Below are 22,241 nucleotides of genomic sequence, written 5' to 3'. Positions count from 1 at the left end.
GACCTCAAGTGACATGACCAATAAAGAGTTTCTCACTTAATACACTCAACTTAATAACAAAGACAAAAAAACACAAAAGAAAAGAAATCAAGAAACAATTTCAAAAGAACAATAAAAAAATCTATAAATATTATAAAAATAATGATCCCATTTTGTGTCAATTTTTTTTAACATTTGTATCCCCAACTATTAGAAACCATCACCATTTTACTTAAATTTCCAACGGAAGTTACATTCTTTTAAAACAAATCATTATGTAAAAAAAAATTATACATACAATTAATTTTCAAGTCCAGTCTATAAGCATGAAATGGTTATTTTACACTAATATAAATAAAAAAAAACACAAAATTGTAAAGACCAAAAGTTTATTTGTCATAAAAAAAAATAATGCAAACGAAATGAAAATAGTCAACAATTAATTATTTTTTTAAAAAAATTAGTATTAGGTAAACCAGACATCGTTACAGTTTTGGCGAGGGATCGAAGAACCTCCGTTCCGTGACTGAACCCTCTCTTCTCTTCTCTTGTGCGATGGCAACCGACAGATACGCTTCTCCGCCAGCTACATCGCCGGAGGAGAACGCTCTGTGAGTCACACACAACACAACGCTCTTCAAATTTCTGTTAATGCCGCGATGCATAACATAATTCATAATTCACCTTTCGTTTTTTTCGTAGCTTTCTCGATATACTACACGAAGCTCCTCTTTTCGCTCATCGCAAAGCCGCGAGGGTTATCGGGAGCGTTTTCTACTGCATACTACTGGCAAGTTCAAATAATTCTAATTCTGCTCCTTTGGCAAAACATGTTATCATGATGATTTTGATTGCATTCGAATTTGACATTGATTGTGGTGTGAATTGGTTTTTTTTTTTTTTTTTGGTTTCCATTTTAGGCAGGTTATGCTACTTTGGCCATTGGAGCTCACTGGATATTTCGTCCAGTGCAAGGACTCATCTCTCCCGTGCTTTGTAGTTGTGATGTTCTGCTTTTGCTGTTGACAGGTTTGGAACTGTCCTCAATTAGGGTTTTCTTGATTGTTATCTCTAGATAAGCTAGCGTGTTTACTGAATGTGTAAAATAAATCAATGCCTTTTAAGCTTGTTTAAACACTCTTTCTTTACTTATTGTGCTAAGTTTTGCTGCTGTTGTCTCCACTGAGATCTTCAGAAGAATGCTAAAATTTCCTTGTTATGTCATGGCTACTAACCAGTGCCTAGTTGTAATTTAGCTTTTTTCCTAATGAGTGATTTTATATGGTGTAAAATTGTATTTCTGGCTTTTTGGAAATATAATGGTGAAAATCAAACTTTAAACACTATGGATTTTTTGAGAGAGGAGTTAGTGATAAGGAGAAAAATTATATGACTTCACAAGTAATTTTCACTACAGCCATTTTTTCTGGGATGAATTTGATGACTACTTTAGAGGATGGCTTGGCAAAGTGGAAATAAATATGAGAACTACAACTTAACTTCCCTTTGTGCCCCCTCCCCCAAGGAAAGAATAGTTAGGCCAAGATCCATCACTGCTTGCTGCATGCTTCACTTTGAGTCCCTTGATGTTTTAGGAAGCCCAAATCAGATCTCTATAGAATACTGGAAATTTTTATGTATTAACACAGCATTAGTAGTTAAAATTAATTTTCAATTTAGCCATCTTGAGGTTTGTTAATAGAATCCAAACTCGAGTGCAGACATTATTATTATGTATGTATAAAGTTAACAATACTTCGTGTAGCTAAATAAATATTAGTTTACTTTTACTAAGCATTATTATAACCTATAAGCTTCTGCTACTTATACTTAATATTCAGTGCCTACAGTTTTATTATGTTTAAATGCCATATTTTTACTGTTTCAGGAATCTTTCAACAATACCTGGTTTATCAAGTGCAGAAGATACGCTTGCAGGTAATTCTCTTAATGACAAGTACTTCATTTTCACAGCTGTTTCTGAAAGCTCTGCAATGGCATTGGACCTATAAAATAATATAATTACCAATAAATTTTTGTTGCAAAGATTGTTGAAAGCTTTGGTTTGGTGGTGATTTATTGTTTGATTGTATTTTCTTTTATCACCAACGTTATTTTTCAGGGCTATTATAGTTTCAGTCAGAAGTTGAAATTTATTGTCCGCATACCCTTTGCTATTACAGCCTATGGTATGTATTTCAGTGTTTAGACTTTTCTTTCAAATCATACTTAATATATGAAGTCAGTTGATATATATGTCATAATATCAAGAACCAACTCAAGCCCAAAACATAAATTGTTAGGTGGAGGCACGTGAATGTTTTGATATTTTAACAATGTGGATAGTTTATATTATTTGAGTTGTTAATTATAATCTGAATGTTCTCAATAATGTCAGGAACTGCTGCAATGCTACTTGTTATAGTCTGGAAACCTTACACTGGTTTTCTGTCTATCTCTGCAATATTGAGGTATATTCTCCATTTGGTTATACTTGTCCATTTTAGAAATTTTTCTAGTATAAATTAACTTGAATTAAAAAATGGTATACTAACAGGAGTATGCCACTTCTAAATATGAACTACATCCTTAATCTGAATCATGTTATCAATAATAGGTGTCAACTATAGGGAACAGACATTGAGGCCTTTTGTATGTTTGGTCAAATGAATATACTAAACCTAAACCCTTGCCATTTTAAAAGTGATTTATCTAGTAGATAGGGAGGTTCAATATATTTCAATTTATTGAGTTTCTAGCTGCAGTATATATGCTTAGTAGGAGACAGAGAGCTTGATTGACACCTTGACATTTTACAGCTTATAGAATGTCTTTACCTCCATGTCCCCTTCCTCTTGTCTAGATGTGTTAACAGTTGAACTTCTGACATGGCCATGATTTAATGAAATTATGTTATTCACAACTCGCAATAATTTCCTCAAAGATTATTTTATTGTAATTTAAAAAAAAAAATGCTATAACTCTGTTATGCTTATAATCTTCCACCTAATGATAAATTGTTCACTATCATGTGACATATTTCTTTCCTATGCTATTTTTCTTTAGAGAAGGACTGGAAATTAGTTGTTCACGTTTTTACTCTACCAAGATAATTGTCTCATTTTGGTTATTTAAAACTGCAGGATTATTATGGTAGTTGAAGCAGTATCTGCCGTATGTTTTATGAGTCTTTACATTGGTGAGTTTAATATTTTATTTTTGGTAGGGGGGAGGAGGAGACGGAGCTACAAATTCCATTTATGATTTGTTTATACTTTATATTGATGGAGCTAAAATATCGCAACAAATTTAAGAACATTTAAAGGGATATCTTGAATCTTCAGGTGCTACAGCCCCTATTTGGATTAAAAACCTGGGCAAAATGTATTGATAGATAGTACTTTTGGTATAGATAGTTAGATACTATTATATTCAAAATTTAAAAGAATTTTAAGAAATCTGTTTAGAAAGAATTATAGGGATGACTTATGCCTTGTGGGGACTGTGGCCCCCACCTATCCCCCATTGGATGAAAAAACACTAGAAAAATGTATTGCATTCTACCAATATACCCTTTTAATTTAAAGTTATTATTGATATGTTTTGCTTAAATTCACCACTTTTATAATTATAAGATCTCTTCTTCGTATATAGTAGTAATAGAAGTAGTTTAACCTTGTCCTTTCTAACTACATTTTTGGTGCAAACAGGTTACATACACCAGTACAATTCATTAAACTCACATCCAGATGTTCTGAAGTCCTTATACTCACCACTACAACCATCAAGTTCTCTGGAGGGTCTAAGGCAAACATTTTGTAATTTAGTTTCTTTTTTTTTAATTTACTTCATGACATAATATCCATGTTTGATTTTCAAACCCAAAAATGAAAAAGAAAAAAAAAACTGTTCTGCAAACTAGTATTTCTGAATGCATGATGGTCTACCTTTATGCATGCCATTTATTAGATTACATTATGCCAATAGCACAAATCAAACTGTGTGTTCTTTGATTGTGAAGAAAAAGCTTTGATGCAATAGGTACCATGATGGTAGGCTCTCTGATCAGCAAATGGCTTTGCTGCAATATCAGCGTGAAAATCTTCATTTTTTGAGTGAGGAGGTATACAAAGATTTGAAGCACTCATTTACTGTTGATTATATAACTTATAAATGATACTTATAGTGTAGACATTCCACTAATTATATTTCATTTAATTAGTTCTCCATCAATATTTGGTCTTGCAGATTCTTCGATTGCAAGAGTGTCTAAGCAAATATGAGGGAACTGATGATCGGAGCACACCACAGGTAATAGTTAACACGGATAATAATGCTTACTATTTTTTTTTGGGTGAATATGGTACTTAGTATTTTATTCCTTTCTGTTACTTCAACAGTGATCCGAAGGTAGGTTTTTTCTTCTTTTTTTTATCGTACCAAAATTCTTGAGTCAATGGCCTGAGGCAAGCTTCAATTCTGTTCCACTTTTTTTAGGCTAAATTACAAGGAACTGGGCTTGAATTTTAACCAAATAACATTTACATAATTATAAAGCAGTTTGGCTAAACCGTAAGAAACTCATGAACTAGCTTGACTTGTCAAAACTCCTAGACTCAATATTGGTGTCGGTAAATATTAGTTGTTCCCTCTTCATTCTTTCCTTTTTTCGGTAATAAATTGCTTACATTGCAGGTTGACCTTGCCCATCTACTAGCTGCTCGTGATCAAGAGTTACGGACACTTTCTGCAGAGGTAATTACTGTCTATTCTAGTGTTAAATGTCTGTGCAGGCAACTAAATGCGGTCATCTTAATGTGCCTTTATCTTGTAAATAACAATTCCAAATGAACATTTCTGTAATGCCTCGTATAATGAGTCATTTTATCCTTTTGGCAAAATGTTGCTGGTTAGTAACCCCAAGTTTAGGAAATCATCAGATATCATTCAACTCCATCTTCACAAACCAAAACGATTCGCTTAAAATTTTTCAGATGAACCAAGTGCAATCTGAGTTGAGGCTTGCCCGTTCCTTGATTGCTGAAAGGGACTCAGAGATCCAACATGTTCGCACGACCAACAACCAGGTATCTCACTGGATTTACTAATACTGAAAAGTGTATGTGCTTTGACTGCAAGGTGCTTACAGTAAACATCCTAACAGTATGTAGAAGAGAATGAAAGACTAAGAGCTATCTTAGGGGAATGGAGCACCCGGGCTGCCAAGGTATTTATTATTCATATCTGCAATAAATGCGAACAGCTACCAACTGTTACAATATATACTCCATCCGGTCTTAATTTATAAGCAAAAAAGACATGTTTCACACTTATTAAGAAAATTAGTTAATTTTATTAAATTGTGTCATTTTCAATTAAAAAATAAACATTTTCTAAACTATATTTCATTGAAACTTGATATCAAGCATAAAAAAAAGTCTTTGACCTTAATAAATGAAGAATATTTTAGAGAGAATCTCATTAAATAAGACATAGGTAATTAAGATTTGTTTATATTTAAGACACAAAAATAAGAAACATGCCCAGTTCGTGTTGAGCATTTAACACTACAGTATTATATTCGAGACCAGAGGTTGAGTACTTCGGTTGGGTTTTGTTGTTGTGAAAGTATATTCTGCTTAAACCTTTTATTATCAATGATTAAAGCTTGAGCGAGCACTGGAGGCTGAGCGGATGTCAACTCTTGAATTACAAAGGAAACTTTCAACGCTTAGAAGTCAATCATATACAGCAGATGAAGCAAACGAACTTGGAGCTTAACTCACTTGCAGGCAAATATGGAACATGCCCAGTTCGTGTTGTTGAGCATTTAACCTTGTTCTCACAATTTAAAAAGAACACTTAGACGTGTGTCCAAGGTACCGTCACTATTGTGGAGAGATTCAATGTACATATTAGCTTCAAATAGGGTTTTATTTTTGTTAAGAGAAATTCAAATTGATGTAATTTAATTGAGTTATCGTGCGCCATTGTTCTCCATTTTTTGCATCTGCCTTCAAAAAAATTATAATTTTAATCTTCCTATAATTTCTAATATATAATTTTGGTCTTCTATTTTAAATTTTTTAAATTTTGGTTCAATTTTTAGTTTTGCATTTTTTGTTGAATCCTAAATCTAATATATTCACTTAAGATATGATAAAAAGTAATTTATTTAATTAAAATAAAAAATTATAAAAATAAATTTATACAAAATCAAAGAATGATCTAAAATTATGGATTTTAAAATAAAGAATCAAAATCATAAAAAAAAACTAAAATTATGAATTAAAAATTATTGAAAGACCAAAATTACAATTTACTAAAAAAATATATTGTGTTTCATTAAAGGAAGTTAATATACAATTTGACTCATTTCATAAATCAAAAACCAAACGAGATGCAACAAAAATTATAAACCTTGTTTAAAGAAATGGTTAATGGAGGCGATTCGATTACGTAATCAGAATGGTCCAACCTTATGGGTCGTGATGGTAATTATGCCTATATCAAAATGATTATTAACATAGATATAAATGCCATCAAAATACATAGTAATTTTAATGCGTGAAAATAAAGATAATAGTTACATAATTGATTACAGGGTTATAAATTACAAATACTATTAAACGTGATTTTTTAATGAAAAAAACAAGTTCAATTAGATTCTCCATGTTATGCTACTAAATAGACAATATAAGTTATCTCACATTTGTTATTGTAGCTACATATTTAATTAATATAAGATATTTTTTAATTTATATGATAATGTAATATTTATTCCATATAAATATTTTTAATTTGTATAATAATGTGGTATTATATATTTGTCCTTAACACATTTACTCTTAATATATAATTATACGAATTAAAAAGTGTAATATAAAAAAATTCCAAGTGATTTGAGTGTATAATACATGTACAATAATTTAATAATGAGATATGATACATGTACAATCATTCATACATTATTTTATGTGTATCTTTCTCTACCATATCATTTGCTATATTTCAAAATTTTCTCTCTTCTCACTTTTCTCCCGTTCTCCCTCTCTTTGTTGTAAGATTTTGTTGTACAAGTATAATTTCTCTTTAATAATTTATAAATTCAATAGTATTTATGTTCCCATAAACAGAATAAATGAAAAAACAAACGGGAGGCGACATAATTTATAAACCTTGTTCAAATTTGAAAATGGTTACTGGGAGCGATTCAATGAGGCAACGAGAATGGTCGTTGCTGAATGGTGCTCAAAATTGTTTACTTTTAAATTTTACCATCAATAAACAAGGGAAACTATGGCACCTGCGACATTACAAAAACCACTTGGTCCATGAGAAAAAAGGCATTACACAAAGAATGCTGGTGCACCCAACATTAACAATGAAAAGATAAAAATATCCCTTATGGATCAAATTGATCCGTAAGTTAATTTTTAAGACTTACGGATCAATTTGATCCGTAAATATTTTACGGATCAGGTTGATCCATAAGTTGATTTTTAAGACTTATGGATCAAGTTAATCTATAAGGGGAGAAATTAGCAGGAATATTTTTGTCATTTTCAAAGAATGTTGGATGCACCTAACAATACTCTTACACAAACCACTCGATTATATGGCCCAAGCACCTAGATTTGCAATTGTTTATGAAGACTGGATTACAATGGGCTAACCTGTGGAATTTCATTCAAAAAGAGACACATTGTTGAAGAAATCACTAGCTTTGGCAACGCCTCCCTCTCCAACCACAATATCCATGTCATATTTGCAAGCTCTTGTACAATCCGGGCAGTAAGTCACCTGCATAAAAGGAAATACATGTAACAAATAATTCTTTAACGAGGAATGCTGAACTCTCTCTGGTATTCTCAATGATTGGTTAGAAATTATTAAAAATCATTAATTTTAATAAGTTTTGCTTCTCATTTAATACAAATCAAGAGAAAAAATCATTAAATAAAGAACAAAACATATCAAAAATGGTAATTTCTAATTAATTATAACTAATCATAGAAAGAATCTTAGAAACAGAGTTATGCAAGTATTTCTCTTCCAAAATTAACACAGGAAACACATCCTTAACAACAAATCACTCAATATATGACAAGTGGGACTCAAAAAAAATTTGGTATTAAAAAAGGTGCATCAGAAGAAGAGCATTGCTTCATTTACAAACCTCTAGTAACTTAGGTTGAAAAGAGCTGTCCAACATGACATCTACACCATACATTGCCCGAGATGTTGGACTCTGCATCTCAGGATGAGTGCCAGCAGCTGCCTCAAACACTGATCGAATCATTTTCCTTACTCTTGTGTGTATATCCAACCATTTAACTGAAAGAGATACAGGGACAGGAATTTGCATCAAGAACTCATTAGAAATGTAATCCGTGATCTGGAAAGCACTAAGCACTCATCTTAAATGTGGCAGAGGATAAACATGATCCAGTCCCCATTACCTTGATGTTCTTCCTCAAATTCCCTCACAAAATCATTCGCATTCTTATGATTTATTGTTCCGCGATAATTCTGTAATCCATGAAGTGACTTATGTTAAAACTTGTTGACAAAAGGAAACACTGAAATAAATATTTCAATCAAGTTTTCATCCGAATATCTGGCTGCTAAATAAAATGATACTCAAGACATACCATAACAGTGAAGTGAGTTTCATATTCAAACAAACTACTTCTGTCCAAAGAATATTGGTTGTTGGCTATCCTAGCCTGAAAATGAAATGTAAAACCTAAGTCTAGACATATTAAGTTACAAATAGTTAGAAACACAGAACTCAAAAGAAGAAGCAGTATACCCAGAAACAATCTGACAGGAATAACTCCAGAGGATGCATGCTCCGAACCAGTACTATGTAACGGAGATCAAACTTTCTCCCCTGGAACAAAGCAGGTTGTTCAATATACTTCTGACAAATCTTTGGACCAGTCTACATGAGCCGGATTATTGCAGGCAAATTATCAGTCACAGTGGTATCAATAGTTCGGGCCATGTTCCAGGGTTTCAAGATCCAAAGATTGTCTAGTCCTTCCTTTTTGCGTACACAATAGTCACCAATAAGTTGAGATAGGTGTGTTTCAAGATTATAAGTAGGCTGCAACCATTGAGGAGATCCATGTGCCTGTAATGAGGTAAACCAACACCACCACCCAAAAGAAAAGGCCAAGGTTATCAAAAAAGCCTCACTTGGAAAAGAAAATAAATGTTGCATGCCAGTGACACAAGTCAGTCATTTAGATGTTAGTTAACTATTATCACCTTCTGAATTGTCTCTGCTAAATGATGCTTCATAACAAGACTTGCCTCAAAAGGAAATTGATTAATGTATTGCTGTTCTGTAATTCCCACGGCCTTCTTCATATCCTCATCTACCTGCACACTTGTCCATACTATATCTGCATCTTTCGGTTCCTTTGCTGTAGGCAAGAGAGAAGGAGAAGGTCAGCAATACAAAGTATAATTTTGTAGGCAAGATGACAACCATAAAATAAAAACTAACAGAACAAAGAACAAAGAAAAAATTGAGATAAAGTTCAAGCCTGCATGCATTAAACTTGCTGATTGCAAACTTCAGATGTGTCAAGTATTCCTCTACATGAGGTATATTTGTGTAAACACGTAACGGACGCCCACCAGGTTGATGAATAATACTTCTAGTCTCAGAAGACTGAATGGTGGGAGGTATTAAGCTTGGGGACAACAATTTCTGATGGTGCTTCTCATATGCCTGAAAGCAGTGAACTAATTAGCTCCAAAACTTCCTGATATTCTTGTATAATAGATCATTAACCACAAAACAGAATCATAAACTATCTTAGCAATAAGAGAAATACATGGATAATTCTCTGGAGTGTGGAACCAGGCTGTAAGCCTGGCAGAACGTTGTTTATCCTCCCCAATACCAAGAAGAAAATCGCGTGTGCACCTATCACCTTTCTGAACATTCTGTGTTGGCCATAGAATAGAAAAACTGGAGAAAATGGGAGAGTTAATACTTGTATGTGATTAATTTTGACTTATAACAAATCCAGAGGTCAGTGCATAACAAATGCATAAGTCCATTATTTTTATGGGGAGGGGAGGGAGGCAAAGAGAAGTTTCAGATACAGAATTCTCTATCATTAGACATATAGGTAATGAAGGCAGGATACATTAATGAGCCAGCAATAAGAATCAAAACTTACAACAGAATCTTTTATTTATCATAAAAAAGGTGTTAAATATTAAGTACAATTAACTATTAAAGCAGAAGATACATTCGTAGAGCATGGAAATATGACTTTCACATCAAAGCAAAAATCTGAAAATGAAAAATATAGAAGATAACCTCACAGCTGATGATAGATTGCCTTTTGGCATGAACAGAAAGGGTGCCACTCTGAAATTTGGTTCATCACTATGCCGCAAAGCTGAACCTAGCTCATCCATCACATAGCTGAAAAATATCAACAAAAAATGTGCAGTGAGTTCAAGTGGAGGTGTATCATTGGGAAAAACTGATGATTCATGTGACACTTCAATTTTGTTTTTATCCCATTTAAAGTACTAAACCCAACAATTAAGTAGTCAAACATTGATCCAAAGATTAAAGTTGTTATTAACAGATTGGGAAGTCCAAGTGTCGAATCCACAAGGACTTTGGTTATACTTAAGTAAGGCAAATCCAATTATTAAGCAATGAGAAGAAAGAGATAAGAAATTGTAAGTGTGAAATTTAGAGTAAAAGAAAAGAAGAAAGATAGCAAGAAAAATAAACAGTGGACAAAATAAATGTCAACCTATTTCTAGCAATGAATTTATTAAGATACTCTTCTCCAGTTCTTTAGAAAATAATCATTTTTCAATGCGTTACCCTCTAAACATTATATGGATGATCAGATTGTAATAATAAATGAGCACAGAGAAGAATAATGGAAACATAATAACATTAATTAGATAATAGACAGAGAATCACATTACAAGCATTTTGGCCTCCAGGCGCCCAACAATGGGGGGTTTAACCTCTCATAGTCATGAGAGGCTTTACATTGCAAGGGTTAATGGAAGAAAGTGATGGATGACTAATAACAAGAAAATGGGGAATGACTAAGGAAAGAGGGTTTCCCCTAAGGGAGAGGTTCAGGCTTTGGATTTCTGCACTGGAGAGCTCTGAGACAGACTCAATGTGTCTTTTCTTTCTGCCTCTTACTCTTTTTATAGGCCCGAGTTAGCTTAATTTCCAGGTTGACTTCACGCTGAGCGCGCCCTGGGCTTTTCCTCGTGGGCCTTCTTGCGCTAAGCCTGACCTTCGCGCTGAGCGAGACTGCACGGTAAGCGAGAGTTGCACATTGAGCGAGACCTAGCGTAGAGCCTGACTTTGCCCACTGAGTGAGAGTTGTGCTGAGCCTGGTTTGCACGCTGAGCGAGCTGTCCATTTCTTCCAACTTTTCTACAATGTTTTTTCTTCCACATTTCTCATCAATTTCTCTCTAAAGCACTTCAGTTGCCAAAATTGACTATCAATTTAGCTCAGATTTTGCAGTTATCAACTCTCCCAAATTAAAACATTTGTTTGTCTTAAAGCAAAAGACAAGTTCTGAGTGTCTCAACACATGAGATAATTGCGAATCCTTTCAAACCTTTCATTGCTTGATCCAGAACTTGCATTAGTCTTGATCTTGAGTTGGAAACATGAAGAAATAAACATGGAGATGAAAAAGGTTAGCAAATAAGAATTTCCTTAAGGCAAAATACAACACTTCATTCCTCACAAGGTTAGTGTTTCTCTTAGCACACAAGTGTCTCAGCTCAAAATTGTTCTAATTCTAACAATTGAACTAATGTTCCCAACTTTGTACTTCTTCTCAGTTAGAGCAATCATAAATACATATTGTGGATCACTAAGGACTTTTTAGGCTTGTAACGTGGTTGGGCTAACAAAGAACTCATGGTTTTTCTTGGGAAAACTAAGTTAGATTCTAAGAGAGCACCTACCTGATAACCCATGACTTGTATTCCAACGCTCCCACTTTCCTGTCCTTTTTCCTAACAACACTTAAAATTTATTTACATTTAGTTGCTATCAACTTTTTATTTGCACACAAGTTTTTTTTTTTTGGAAACAGATACTACAGCAAATTATCCTACTTTACGTTTGAGGGTGTGCTGCTAGTGATGTTCTTGAAACACAATTTTTCACCTAGAACCAAACATCTAACTCCCCTAAATTAAGGGTAAATTTATCTTGACCTGTGCTCTCCTACAACCTAAAACTTGTGTAGAACCTCTTCGTAAGAGGTTTTTTTTTTTTTTTTTTTTTTTTTTTTTTTTTTTTATGGAAGAACCTCTTCCGTAGAAATCTTACGGAAGAGGTTTCTTCCGTAAGAGTTTTTTTTTATAATTTTTTTGAAAAATAGTTGTGATGAATTAATTTAAAATTAATGGTCCAATGAGCTAATTACATTATAAAATAAATAATGTTGTTATGTATAACACTAAAATTTCTAATGTATATTTAATGCGCATGTAAATTTAAATAATAAATTTTGTGACAATTAATTTTGATATAAATCATATGAATTATTTAATCCGTATATTTTTTTAAAAATAAAAGATATTTACGATTACAAAATTTAATATATATTATTGATGTGTCATTAATTATTTAATATATATTTAAATTTTGTAATAGTAAAAAAAATTAATGACACATCAATAATATATATTAAATTTTGTAATAGTAAATATTTTTTATTTTTTAAAAAATATACAGATTAAATAATCTGTATGATTTATATCAAAATTAATTGCAACAAAATTTATTATTTAAATTTACATGCGCATTAAATATACATTAGAAATTTTAGTGTTATGTATAATAACATTATTTATTTTATAATGTAATTGACTTATTAGTTCAATTGGTTAGAGCGTTGTGCTAATAACTAAAGTCATATATAATAGTAAAAGTGCAAGATATAAATGCTTATAAATCCAGGAAGTTTTGTCCCTTTTAGCTCACACTTCTTAGTGTTTTTTTTTTGTTTTGTATTTTCAAAAACTCATTTTCATAATATAATTCTATATTAAAAAAATAAAATTTTTATAATGTGACTTTTTTTTATACATTACAAAAACTAGTTTCAAAATATACGTTTTTGCATTATAGAAACTAGTGTTTTGGTAAGCTATAAAGTTTTACATTATGAAAATTAGTTTATATATATATATATATATATATATATATATATATATATATATATATATATATATATATATATATATATATATATATATATGAGGAAAATCAAAATTATACTGATGTAACTTAACCAATTATTACATTATTTTACAACTTGATATAAAATGTAATTTTTATCGATCCAACCGTTGAATTATATCTACATATTTTTAAGATTGTTTGTGTCAAATTTTATAAAAATTAAACAATAATAAAAAGGTAATCAAATGATTCATATTTTAGTATATTTTAAAAAGTTTATATTACGTAAATTTTTTTAATTTGTATAAACGAGATAACAAATAATTTTAAATTAATATGAAATTTTGTATATATGATTTATGTGAAATGAACTTTTAATCCAATAGTGAATTTTAAGAAAACATTACCCAATTAAAAACTACTAAACACTGTAATAGTTTATCAAAATTACACCGATGTAATTTGATCATTCTTTTATAAGTGTGTGTAAATCTCCCTAATTGATATACTATAACATAATACATCATGGAAAGTAATTTTCCTAAGAAGACTTTTTAATCTAAAAATTATTTAAGAAAACAAACAATGCAAAAAAACAAAATAAAAAACTAAAAAGGAGTGTAAATAGCATATTCCCATTGATTTTACTATTAACATTGGCCTATGATATATGCATCTAAATGATGAGAAATGATAAGGTGTAAACAAGAGAAATCAAGCCAAAACACACAAAAAGGAATTGTGAGGGAAGTGATAGTGTGTGTTTGGGAAGCAATTGAGTTCAACACCAAAAAAATTTCATGAAAGTTATAACATAATTACTTTGAAAGTTTTGCATTGGAACATGTAATTTTTTTATTCAGCGTGGTTTCAACGTTAATTTAAACACACTCGTAGTTGTTGTTTTCATTTCTCTTTCTCCCTTTCTTAATTCTTCTCTTCTCCTGTCCTTCTATATTTTCTTCTTTTCTTTTTGAGGTGTTCTCTTTCTTCTCTCTTTCTCGCTCTTCCCCTTTCCTTTTAGGCTTAGGTTGATTGATGTCACCATCATCAATCATGACTACATCTCATTTTTTTCCTCTCTGGTTGTTTTCTCTCTTACTCTTTCATCATCTCTCTCCCTTTTCCTCTCCTCTATTTCCTCTATTCCTCTTCGTGTCGTCATAGATAGGGTTTTAGCTTGTGTTTTATTTTGGGACTAAGATATGATGGTGACTTATGAATGAATATGTAAACATGTTTGAATTGGAAAACACAATGATTTTTTTTTCTTTTTTCTTTTGTTTTATTGTATTTTGGGGCTTAAAAATATCATAAAATATATTTTAAAACATTATTCATTTATCTTATTTTTTTGAGGATTTAAGGAAACAAAAAATATTTAAGAAAAAAAAACATATTTTCAAGAGGCATGTCATAACGTAAATGTCGTTAACTATGCCAGTAAAGATGAAAAATAAATTTGTCTCAAAACATATTTAAGCTTTTATTTTATATCTTTCCCTTATAGGGTATATTTAATTAAACATTTTAGTAGTTTATAATTTACTTTGATTAACTTATATATTAGTTTAACTATTATTATCGTATTTTTTGCTAACATATAAGATTCTTATGCGTAAATAAAAATAACACATGTTTAGTAAAAAACAAACATATAGGTCCCTTATCTCTATGACGTATAGATTTCCATAAATGCTAAATAGTTATAAAGATATGAATATACAGATATATAATAGCAGACATGTGTTCCATCTTATCCTCTATTCCTTACTTTGTTTTCGAGTTGTGAACATCAGTCAAATTCAATATCAAATTTGTAACATCAAAACAATATCCACTATTAGTTAAATCCGTTAGAGTATGAAATTAAAGTCAACTTGAAATTATTCTCGTTAGTCCATCTTTCTTCCGTTCATTTATGGGTTAGTTTGTGCATGTTTATTTTTAAAATAAGTATTTTTTAAAATAAAATAAGTAATTTTATGATTTTCTGATATATTTGTCTAAATTGATTTTACTTAAAATAAGTTTCTTTTTAATTTTTCTAAAAAAATAATTTTATTTTTTTAAAAAAATAAATCTTATCAGCTTCTTAAAAAAATTCTTATTTAGCAAAATGTTTTATTTTAAAGTTATTTTTACAGTTTAAACAAATTTACCATATATCTTTTGAGCCACTGATTCACTAACACAATATATATGTATATAAGATTTGGAGATATAAAATTGTCTAAGTGGTTAAAAAGAAGAAAATAAAAAAAAAATCATGAATTCAATCTCTCCTACTAACAAAAACAATATTAATAATTACCGATAACATATGGGATGAAATTGAGAAAAAAAAAAGAGTTGGATATCATCAACAAGTACATATTTTAAATGTTATTTCAACTAATTTTAAAATGACTTCCTTGAATTCTCTACTATATCAGCATTATACTTCATACTAATAATATTGTAATAAAAATAATCTTCTACATCATAAAATTCACCAAAAAAAAAATATATCTTCTCCATTATAAATCATGTAAAAGCATTAATCGATTAACTAGTAAAAGATACAAAACCCTTGGAAATTATAACGTGTAAAAAAATAAAATAAAAAAAAGCATCCAACATGGTTTTTAATATTTCTAATTTAACGTTCAAACTTTTCCAGCATATATAGGATGATGGTGTATCTTTAAAAAATATTATCAAATATCAGTGGTTAAAAAAATCTATTATAAACCTCCAAGTTTTGTTTTAAACTATCTCATATATTAAATTTGATCTGTGGAATAATTTGTCAAAGAGCATCCTTCCTCATAAACATTTTATTAAAATAAAAGGGTATGTCAAAAAGTTACACATGACACCAAAGCGAATAATACCTCAAATGAGATGATCCTAACGGTACTTGAGAATTTGATATCAGAACATTAACACTAGAAAAAGGGTCTAAGCCATTATTGTCCCTTAACCTCGACTAGGAGGTTTATTTTGGTATTGTTGAAGTTCCACATCGACTAAAGATGGTGTCGAGATAAACTATATAAGTGGAAAGTAATTTTCAACTTACAAGCCAATTTTATAAGATTTAGTTAGGCCCAAACTCAATCTCTAACATGATATCATGGCCTACCTTAGATGGGTCCCTGTGTCTATCACCCTCTAGGGTGTACATAGGTTGGGTTGGATTAAAGTTAATAATTTGTTATTAAAGTTTTTAATAATTAATAATTTTTAATTAACTTAATAACTCTATTAATTAAAATTATTTGTTAATAATCTATCAAGGGGACCAAAATCATGGATTTAAAAAACTAAGAAAACCAAAATTACAATTTACTCTTTATTATATTCTTATTAATAACATTAACATTTTTTTATTATATGATCAGGTCGGGTTGGGTCACGACTCACAAGGTGACAATTCGCAACCCATTGCCCAACCTAATATAATTGTGTCTATATTGGGTCAGATTGGGTCTGATCCAAATACTTTTAAAACCTAACCAATATAATTGGGTCAAGTTGGGTCACGGGTCAACCCAAACTCGTGAACACCGCTAGGCAAAAATGGACATGCTGAAGTTCCATATCAACTAAAGATGGTATTGAGATAAATTATGTAAGTGGGGAACAATCCTCACCTTACAAGCCAATTTTGTAAGGTTTGGTTAAGCCTAAATCCACTTGCTAGCATGTATGCCACAAAGTCTCGCATCACTTGAAAATCGAAGCCAAGAGTAATTTACTTTGTGTATTTCTAAGTATTTTTTCCTAACAAAAACAAATATAGGTAGGCGACTTTACTTTTTCAAAGCTTATTATCGTTTTTCTAAGTATTTCATTATGTAAAGTAAGTACTACAAACAACAACTACGAAACAAAGTAGGCAATGCAAACTCACAATGACATAATGTTAAAGCATTAAACACTGACATAGCACACCACGAGAAAACCTCAAAGCAGAAACAACTAACACACGAATCATCCCCAGCTTACCAACCTCGTTTGAATATTGGTTAGTGGGAAGGAGATATGTTACTTCCTTCCGGCTCGGAAGAGGAGTCATTATGACTACCATGGTCTTTGACCCAACAACTCTCATATTCATCTAATAGGTCTTCAAGATTAGAGGTTGAGTCATGTTGGTTGTTTGGTGGGTTATTGTTGTCACAAATTGTGGCAAATTACTCCACAAATGGTAGTGTTAGGTTGTTGTAAAAAATGTGTAACATTCGTCGAACATCAGGATCATCTCCCAGAATAAAACATGTGTACATATATGGTTGTCCTAACTCAAATATGTTAGTGTGGTTCAATGTTTATTTTTTGGTGAACAAGTTCAAGCAATGTGTAAGGGTTATGGTCTAGTTGACCATAAAAGTTTTTGTATTATTACTAATGAAGGTGGTGCCCTCATTAGTGTTGCAGATTTGACATTGTAGTAAACACAAACATAAGCAGTTGGGTGACATATTGTGGTAGGGATTGAGATGAATATTTGAAAGTTCTACGAATGTCTTTAGCTGGTAGTGGTATTTATAGAATTTGTCGGTTGCAAGCAGGTGTTCACTATGCAGTCACACGCACTAGTCCTTATTGATGAATTTGTCAAAAACTCATTTTTTACTTTTTACTCTTAATTTGAGGTCATTGTTGATGAAATAGTTACACGATATATATTTTTTGGATTCTTTGACGTGAAAACTATGATATAAATTTGTCATGGATTTTTTTTAATGTATTGGAGATAAATTAAAAAATTGCATAACATGGTCACTTAAACATTGTTTTAAGGGTTAAAAACATCATTTTTTTTAATTTTTTAGTCTTGATTTGAGGTCCTTGTTGATGAAATTGTTACACGATATATATATTTTTTGGATTCTTTGACGTGAAAACTATGAAATAAATTTGCCACAGATTTCTTTAGTGTATTGGAGATAAATTTAAAAAATTACATAACATGACCACTTAAACATTATTTTTTTGGACTCTTTTTCGGTTGCGTGTAGTTGTTCATTATGCAGTCACATGCACTGATAATTGACATGTGAGACTGAGCAACACATGGCCTCGAGATGCAGTAAAGGGTCTGTGCAATGAGGAATAACAATAAAAAATAGCTTTAATCGTTTGCACAGGCTTTGTCGGTTGGGTGCAGTTGTTCACTATGCGATCACATGCACTAATAATTGGCATGTGAAGTTGCACAACACATGGCTTTTGTCTAAATGTAAGGCCTCAAAATTACAAAGCACGTTAAAACGACTATCTTACTATCATGCCTTGAGATTGCAAAGCATGTCAACCATGAACTTGTGATTGATTATATATTTAAGGGCATCATATCACCCCATACTTTGCATATAGTCGAAACGCAGTTTTCACCAGTGACAACACAAAATCGATGTTGTTGAATGCAACAATGGTGCTGCCAGACATAATCACTGTAATACAGTCATCAATCAAAACTGGTGATGTTTCGTCTGCAATTACTTCACTTTGATCGTTGTCCTATATACAAAATGAATGGACATGTTGAGTATAGGGCATGTTGAATTGTTGACGAGGGTGTTTGGTGCATGTTTAATACATTCACAAATATGCCAAGTGTAATATGTATGGAACTTAGAGTTGAAGTTCATACTTCACCATCACCTTTTCAAGCTATGAGCTAATATGGACAAAGATGGAGCATAAGCTGCATAATTCCATGAAATTAGAATAAACTATGTAACATATTTTGTTGTTGTATTGCTTTTAATTACTTGTTAGTATTTATTATGTATTTGGCGTTTGTACCATGCTTTTCAGTTGTTATTTTCATTTGTCATGAGGGTGCTTAAATAAATTGCAAAGATTAAAGCACTTGAACATGAACATAAGGTAAGTGGATAAGTTGAACATAAAGTAAATGGAAAATAATATTGTCCTACTACAACAAATTTGACTAATTAATCCCCATAATGGTGTTCTATTCCACAAGGAGGACGTCTCCTATTACGTCCTGGATTTTGACGTGGGCGTTGATCTGGTATATCATGCAATGATGGATTATTCTTGTCAACATCTTGGCTAAACATCAAATTGAAACTTGGTGGAGTAAAGTGACCCATTTTGTTTTGTAGGCTATGCATGTATTCACGAGCTGATGCTAGTGTGCCACAATCAGTTCCAAAAACATTGCTCAAGAATTCATCAGATTAGACAATTGGTGGAGTGTAGTCCATGTTCAAAGGACTAGGTGGAACATAATCCGTGATCGGGAGAATTGGTGTGTATATAGGATTACATTATGTTTGCATCATGTTTGTTGTCCTTGAGGATTTGCAAGTTTCTACATTCATTGACGCTCCACTTGGTGGTTGCATATATATAAAAAAATAATAGAATTACTTTGATACCACGCCAGGTATTCTATAGAATGCTTTGCACGGACTATAATCGGTTGTCCCTCTAAAAACATTGATTAGCATTGTCACCAATATCCTATCCATTTTGCATGTTTTTTAGCCCAATTTATGTTAGTTCGACCTCGCATGTCAATTTTGTGAAGTTTGTCCATGTTTTTTTGGGGGATCTAGTATGCCTTGTTGTAGCCGAAATTAAAGTTTAACTCTATCCACTTGTTGTCATTCTACTATTAAGAAACAAATTAGTGTGGTGCAGGATGACCATATGGAGGAGTCTTCAAAAGCTCTCGACTTAATAAGCTCCAAAAAGTGGAGATATGGATTCCACAAAACTGAAATAATACATTTAAATAATTAGTTAATTATTAAAAACACAAACCTCAATGAATTTTTTACGTAATCCATAGTTTAGTATTTATTACCTGTTCAGGCATTATGTTGTCTAATCTTATTCTATAATATCATTTAATTTGTACTTACCATATTTTGTATCTATGAAGATCGATGACAATCTTGTTTTCATAATAACGTTGTTGACTCCATTCTCCCTTTGCACAATGAAAGTTGTTATTAACAAATTTTTTTGCCATGATTCTAAATAAGCTGGTGTAGGGTATTTATAGGCATCAAGAAGTGTTATATGCATGAAGAGGTGTCAGTGCAATCAGTGCGAAATATTGTGCAAACACTGTGTGCATCAGGAATCCTGCAGAGACACTGTGTGCATCAGGAATCCTGTCGGATCATTGGGCAAAGAATAAAGACAATGTGCACTTTAGGAATCATGCAGAGACACTATGCAGCGACATTATACGCGTCAGAAATCCTATAGAGACATTGTGCGTGTCACTGTGTGCGTTAGGAATCCTATTGGATCACTGTGTAGAGACACTGTGCGCGTTAGGAATCCTGTAGAGACATTGGGCAGTGCCACTGTGCGTCAGGAGTCCTACAGAGACACTACGTGTCACTGTGTGCATCTGGAATCCTACCAGATCACCGTGCAAAGACACCATCTGCATTAGGAATCATGCAAAGACACTGTGCGTGTCAGAAATCTTCCAGAGACTCTATGCTCATTAGGAATATTGTTGAATCACGGTGCATAGACATTGTACACGTCATGAATCCTACAGAGATACTGTGTAGCGACATTGTGCATGTCAGGAATCCTATCGGATCATTGTGCAGAGACATTGTGCGCATTAGGAATCCAACAGAAACATTGTGCAAACATTGTTCATGGTATTGTGTATCATAGATTCTAGTGCAGACGTGGTACAAACATTATTCATGGTATTGTAGTTGTAATTGTCGATGTAATCTCGACCGCTAAAAGTGTTGGTGTGATGAATATCATTAGATCTATTAGTACAACATTCTCATATCATCACATTATAAATTACACTCATAACATATTCTTCATAACACATCAAACCCTTCACCAGATAACTTTCAATTCACTATCAAATATATAACTTATTCACATACATCACACCTTAGTATAATCGTGTCAAGCATAAACCAAAAAGTCTTTTGTCGTAGTCCACTATAATGTCTATGTAGCCGATTGTAACATTAGCATAGAGTTTAAGAGTGAAAAAAATGTACTTGTTTCTATGAAGAGAGACATGACCTTGAATGCCTTGAAAAGACAAATCCAACAAAAGATGGGCCTAAACCAAGGTCAAAGCATAATGACAGTAATTTATCGATACACCGTAACTGTCGGGTCAAGCATGTTCATTTACCAGGCTGTTACCATCAATGAGGATGAGGATATTGACAGCATGTTCGACGTCGATAACCGACATGAATGCATAAGTTTCTTTGAGTTGCTCATACAATACGAACAACAATCTTCATCTACCACTAATGTTGAAACAACTAATCCATCATCACAAATTCAGCAAACACAATATACTGACTACCATACTGAAAGCCAACATGAAGGCCTATCTTCTTAAACCCCAAACCCATGCATGCCCACAAATGATTGTTACATCCCTTATTTTGAACCTGCTGAATTTGGTGCACACATTAGCTCATATACACAGCTACTTAGTGGATCATCAGACTATTGTGTGACGGCACCCCAACTTTTGAACCTAAATAAGCCATCCAACCTAAATGTCCAACCAACTACTAGAATCCATGTTGCTCAATCTTAAAGAAACGAAATGTCACACAACTATCATGATGAAAACGGGTTGCCGGATGAAGTAGTTGGTGACTTCAGTGACAATGAAGATGAAATTTTGACAGTCAATGATGAAAACAACATCAACGACAATGATGATAATGACATCCAATTTCTTTTCCAACCAACAACAACTGAAAATGTCTATCGTCCATATCCAAATTGCACTGATGTTGGCGACAACCAAGTGGTTGAGAACCCCTATTATGGGCATTTTTTGGACTTACTACAACAATCTGAATCATAGGATGGCGAGCTATATGTTGGTCAACGATTTCGTCAATTGGAGGACCTTAAACACGCAGTAAAAATGTGGCACATTAAGAACCATGTCACTTTCAAACACAAGAGGTGTACGAAGGATTCATGAGTCTTGTGTTGTCAAGCTGAGGAGTGCCAATGGAAACTTAGAGTGTCAGAACACAAAAATTTA

At 32.2% G+C, this 22,241-nt stretch overlaps 1 protein-coding gene and 1 pseudogene across 1 annotated transcript; one reads left to right on the top strand and one right to left on the bottom strand.

Annotated features, from left to right (window-relative positions):
* The first annotated feature begins 445 nt into the window (after nt 1–445).
* LOC100795952 (protein FIP1) lies at nt 446–5,979 on the top strand. Its single transcript, XM_003533736.5, has 14 exons — nt 446–590; nt 682–769; nt 900–1,008; nt 1,868–1,917; nt 2,102–2,168; nt 2,378–2,450; nt 3,123–3,178; nt 3,690–3,786; nt 4,021–4,102; nt 4,228–4,290; nt 4,675–4,734; nt 4,974–5,066; nt 5,144–5,206; nt 5,647–5,979. The coding sequence occupies exons 1-14, from the start codon at nt 535–537 to the stop codon at nt 5,758–5,760; spliced, it is 1,071 nt and encodes a 356-aa protein (XP_003533784.1). The 5' UTR covers nt 446–534; the 3' UTR covers nt 5,761–5,979.
* Nucleotides 5,980–7,520: 1,541 nt separating this feature from the next.
* LOC100816923 (tubulin--tyrosine ligase-like protein 12) lies at nt 7,521–11,411 on the bottom strand (annotated as a pseudogene).
* Nucleotides 11,412–22,241: the final 10,830 nt, after the last annotated feature.

Source organism: Glycine max, chromosome 9, assembly GCF_000004515.6.
Source record: "Glycine max cultivar Williams 82 chromosome 9, Glycine_max_v4.0, whole genome shotgun sequence".
NCBI classification, from domain to species: Eukaryota; Viridiplantae; Streptophyta; class Magnoliopsida; order Fabales; family Fabaceae; genus Glycine; species Glycine max.
This window is presented reverse-complemented; position numbering and strand designations above follow the sequence as displayed.

Coding starts and splice junctions, on each gene's coding strand:
- LOC100795952 (XM_003533736.5), top strand. CDS start 535: ATGGCAACCGACAGATACGCTTCTCCGCCAGCTACATCGCCGGAGGAG. Junction 591..681: donor TCGCCGGAGGAGAACGCTCT/GTGAGTCACACA, acceptor TTTTTTTCGTAG/CTTTCTCGATATACTACACG. Junction 770..899: donor TTTTCTACTGCATACTACTG/GCAAGTTCAAAT, acceptor TTTCCATTTTAG/GCAGGTTATGCTACTTTGGC.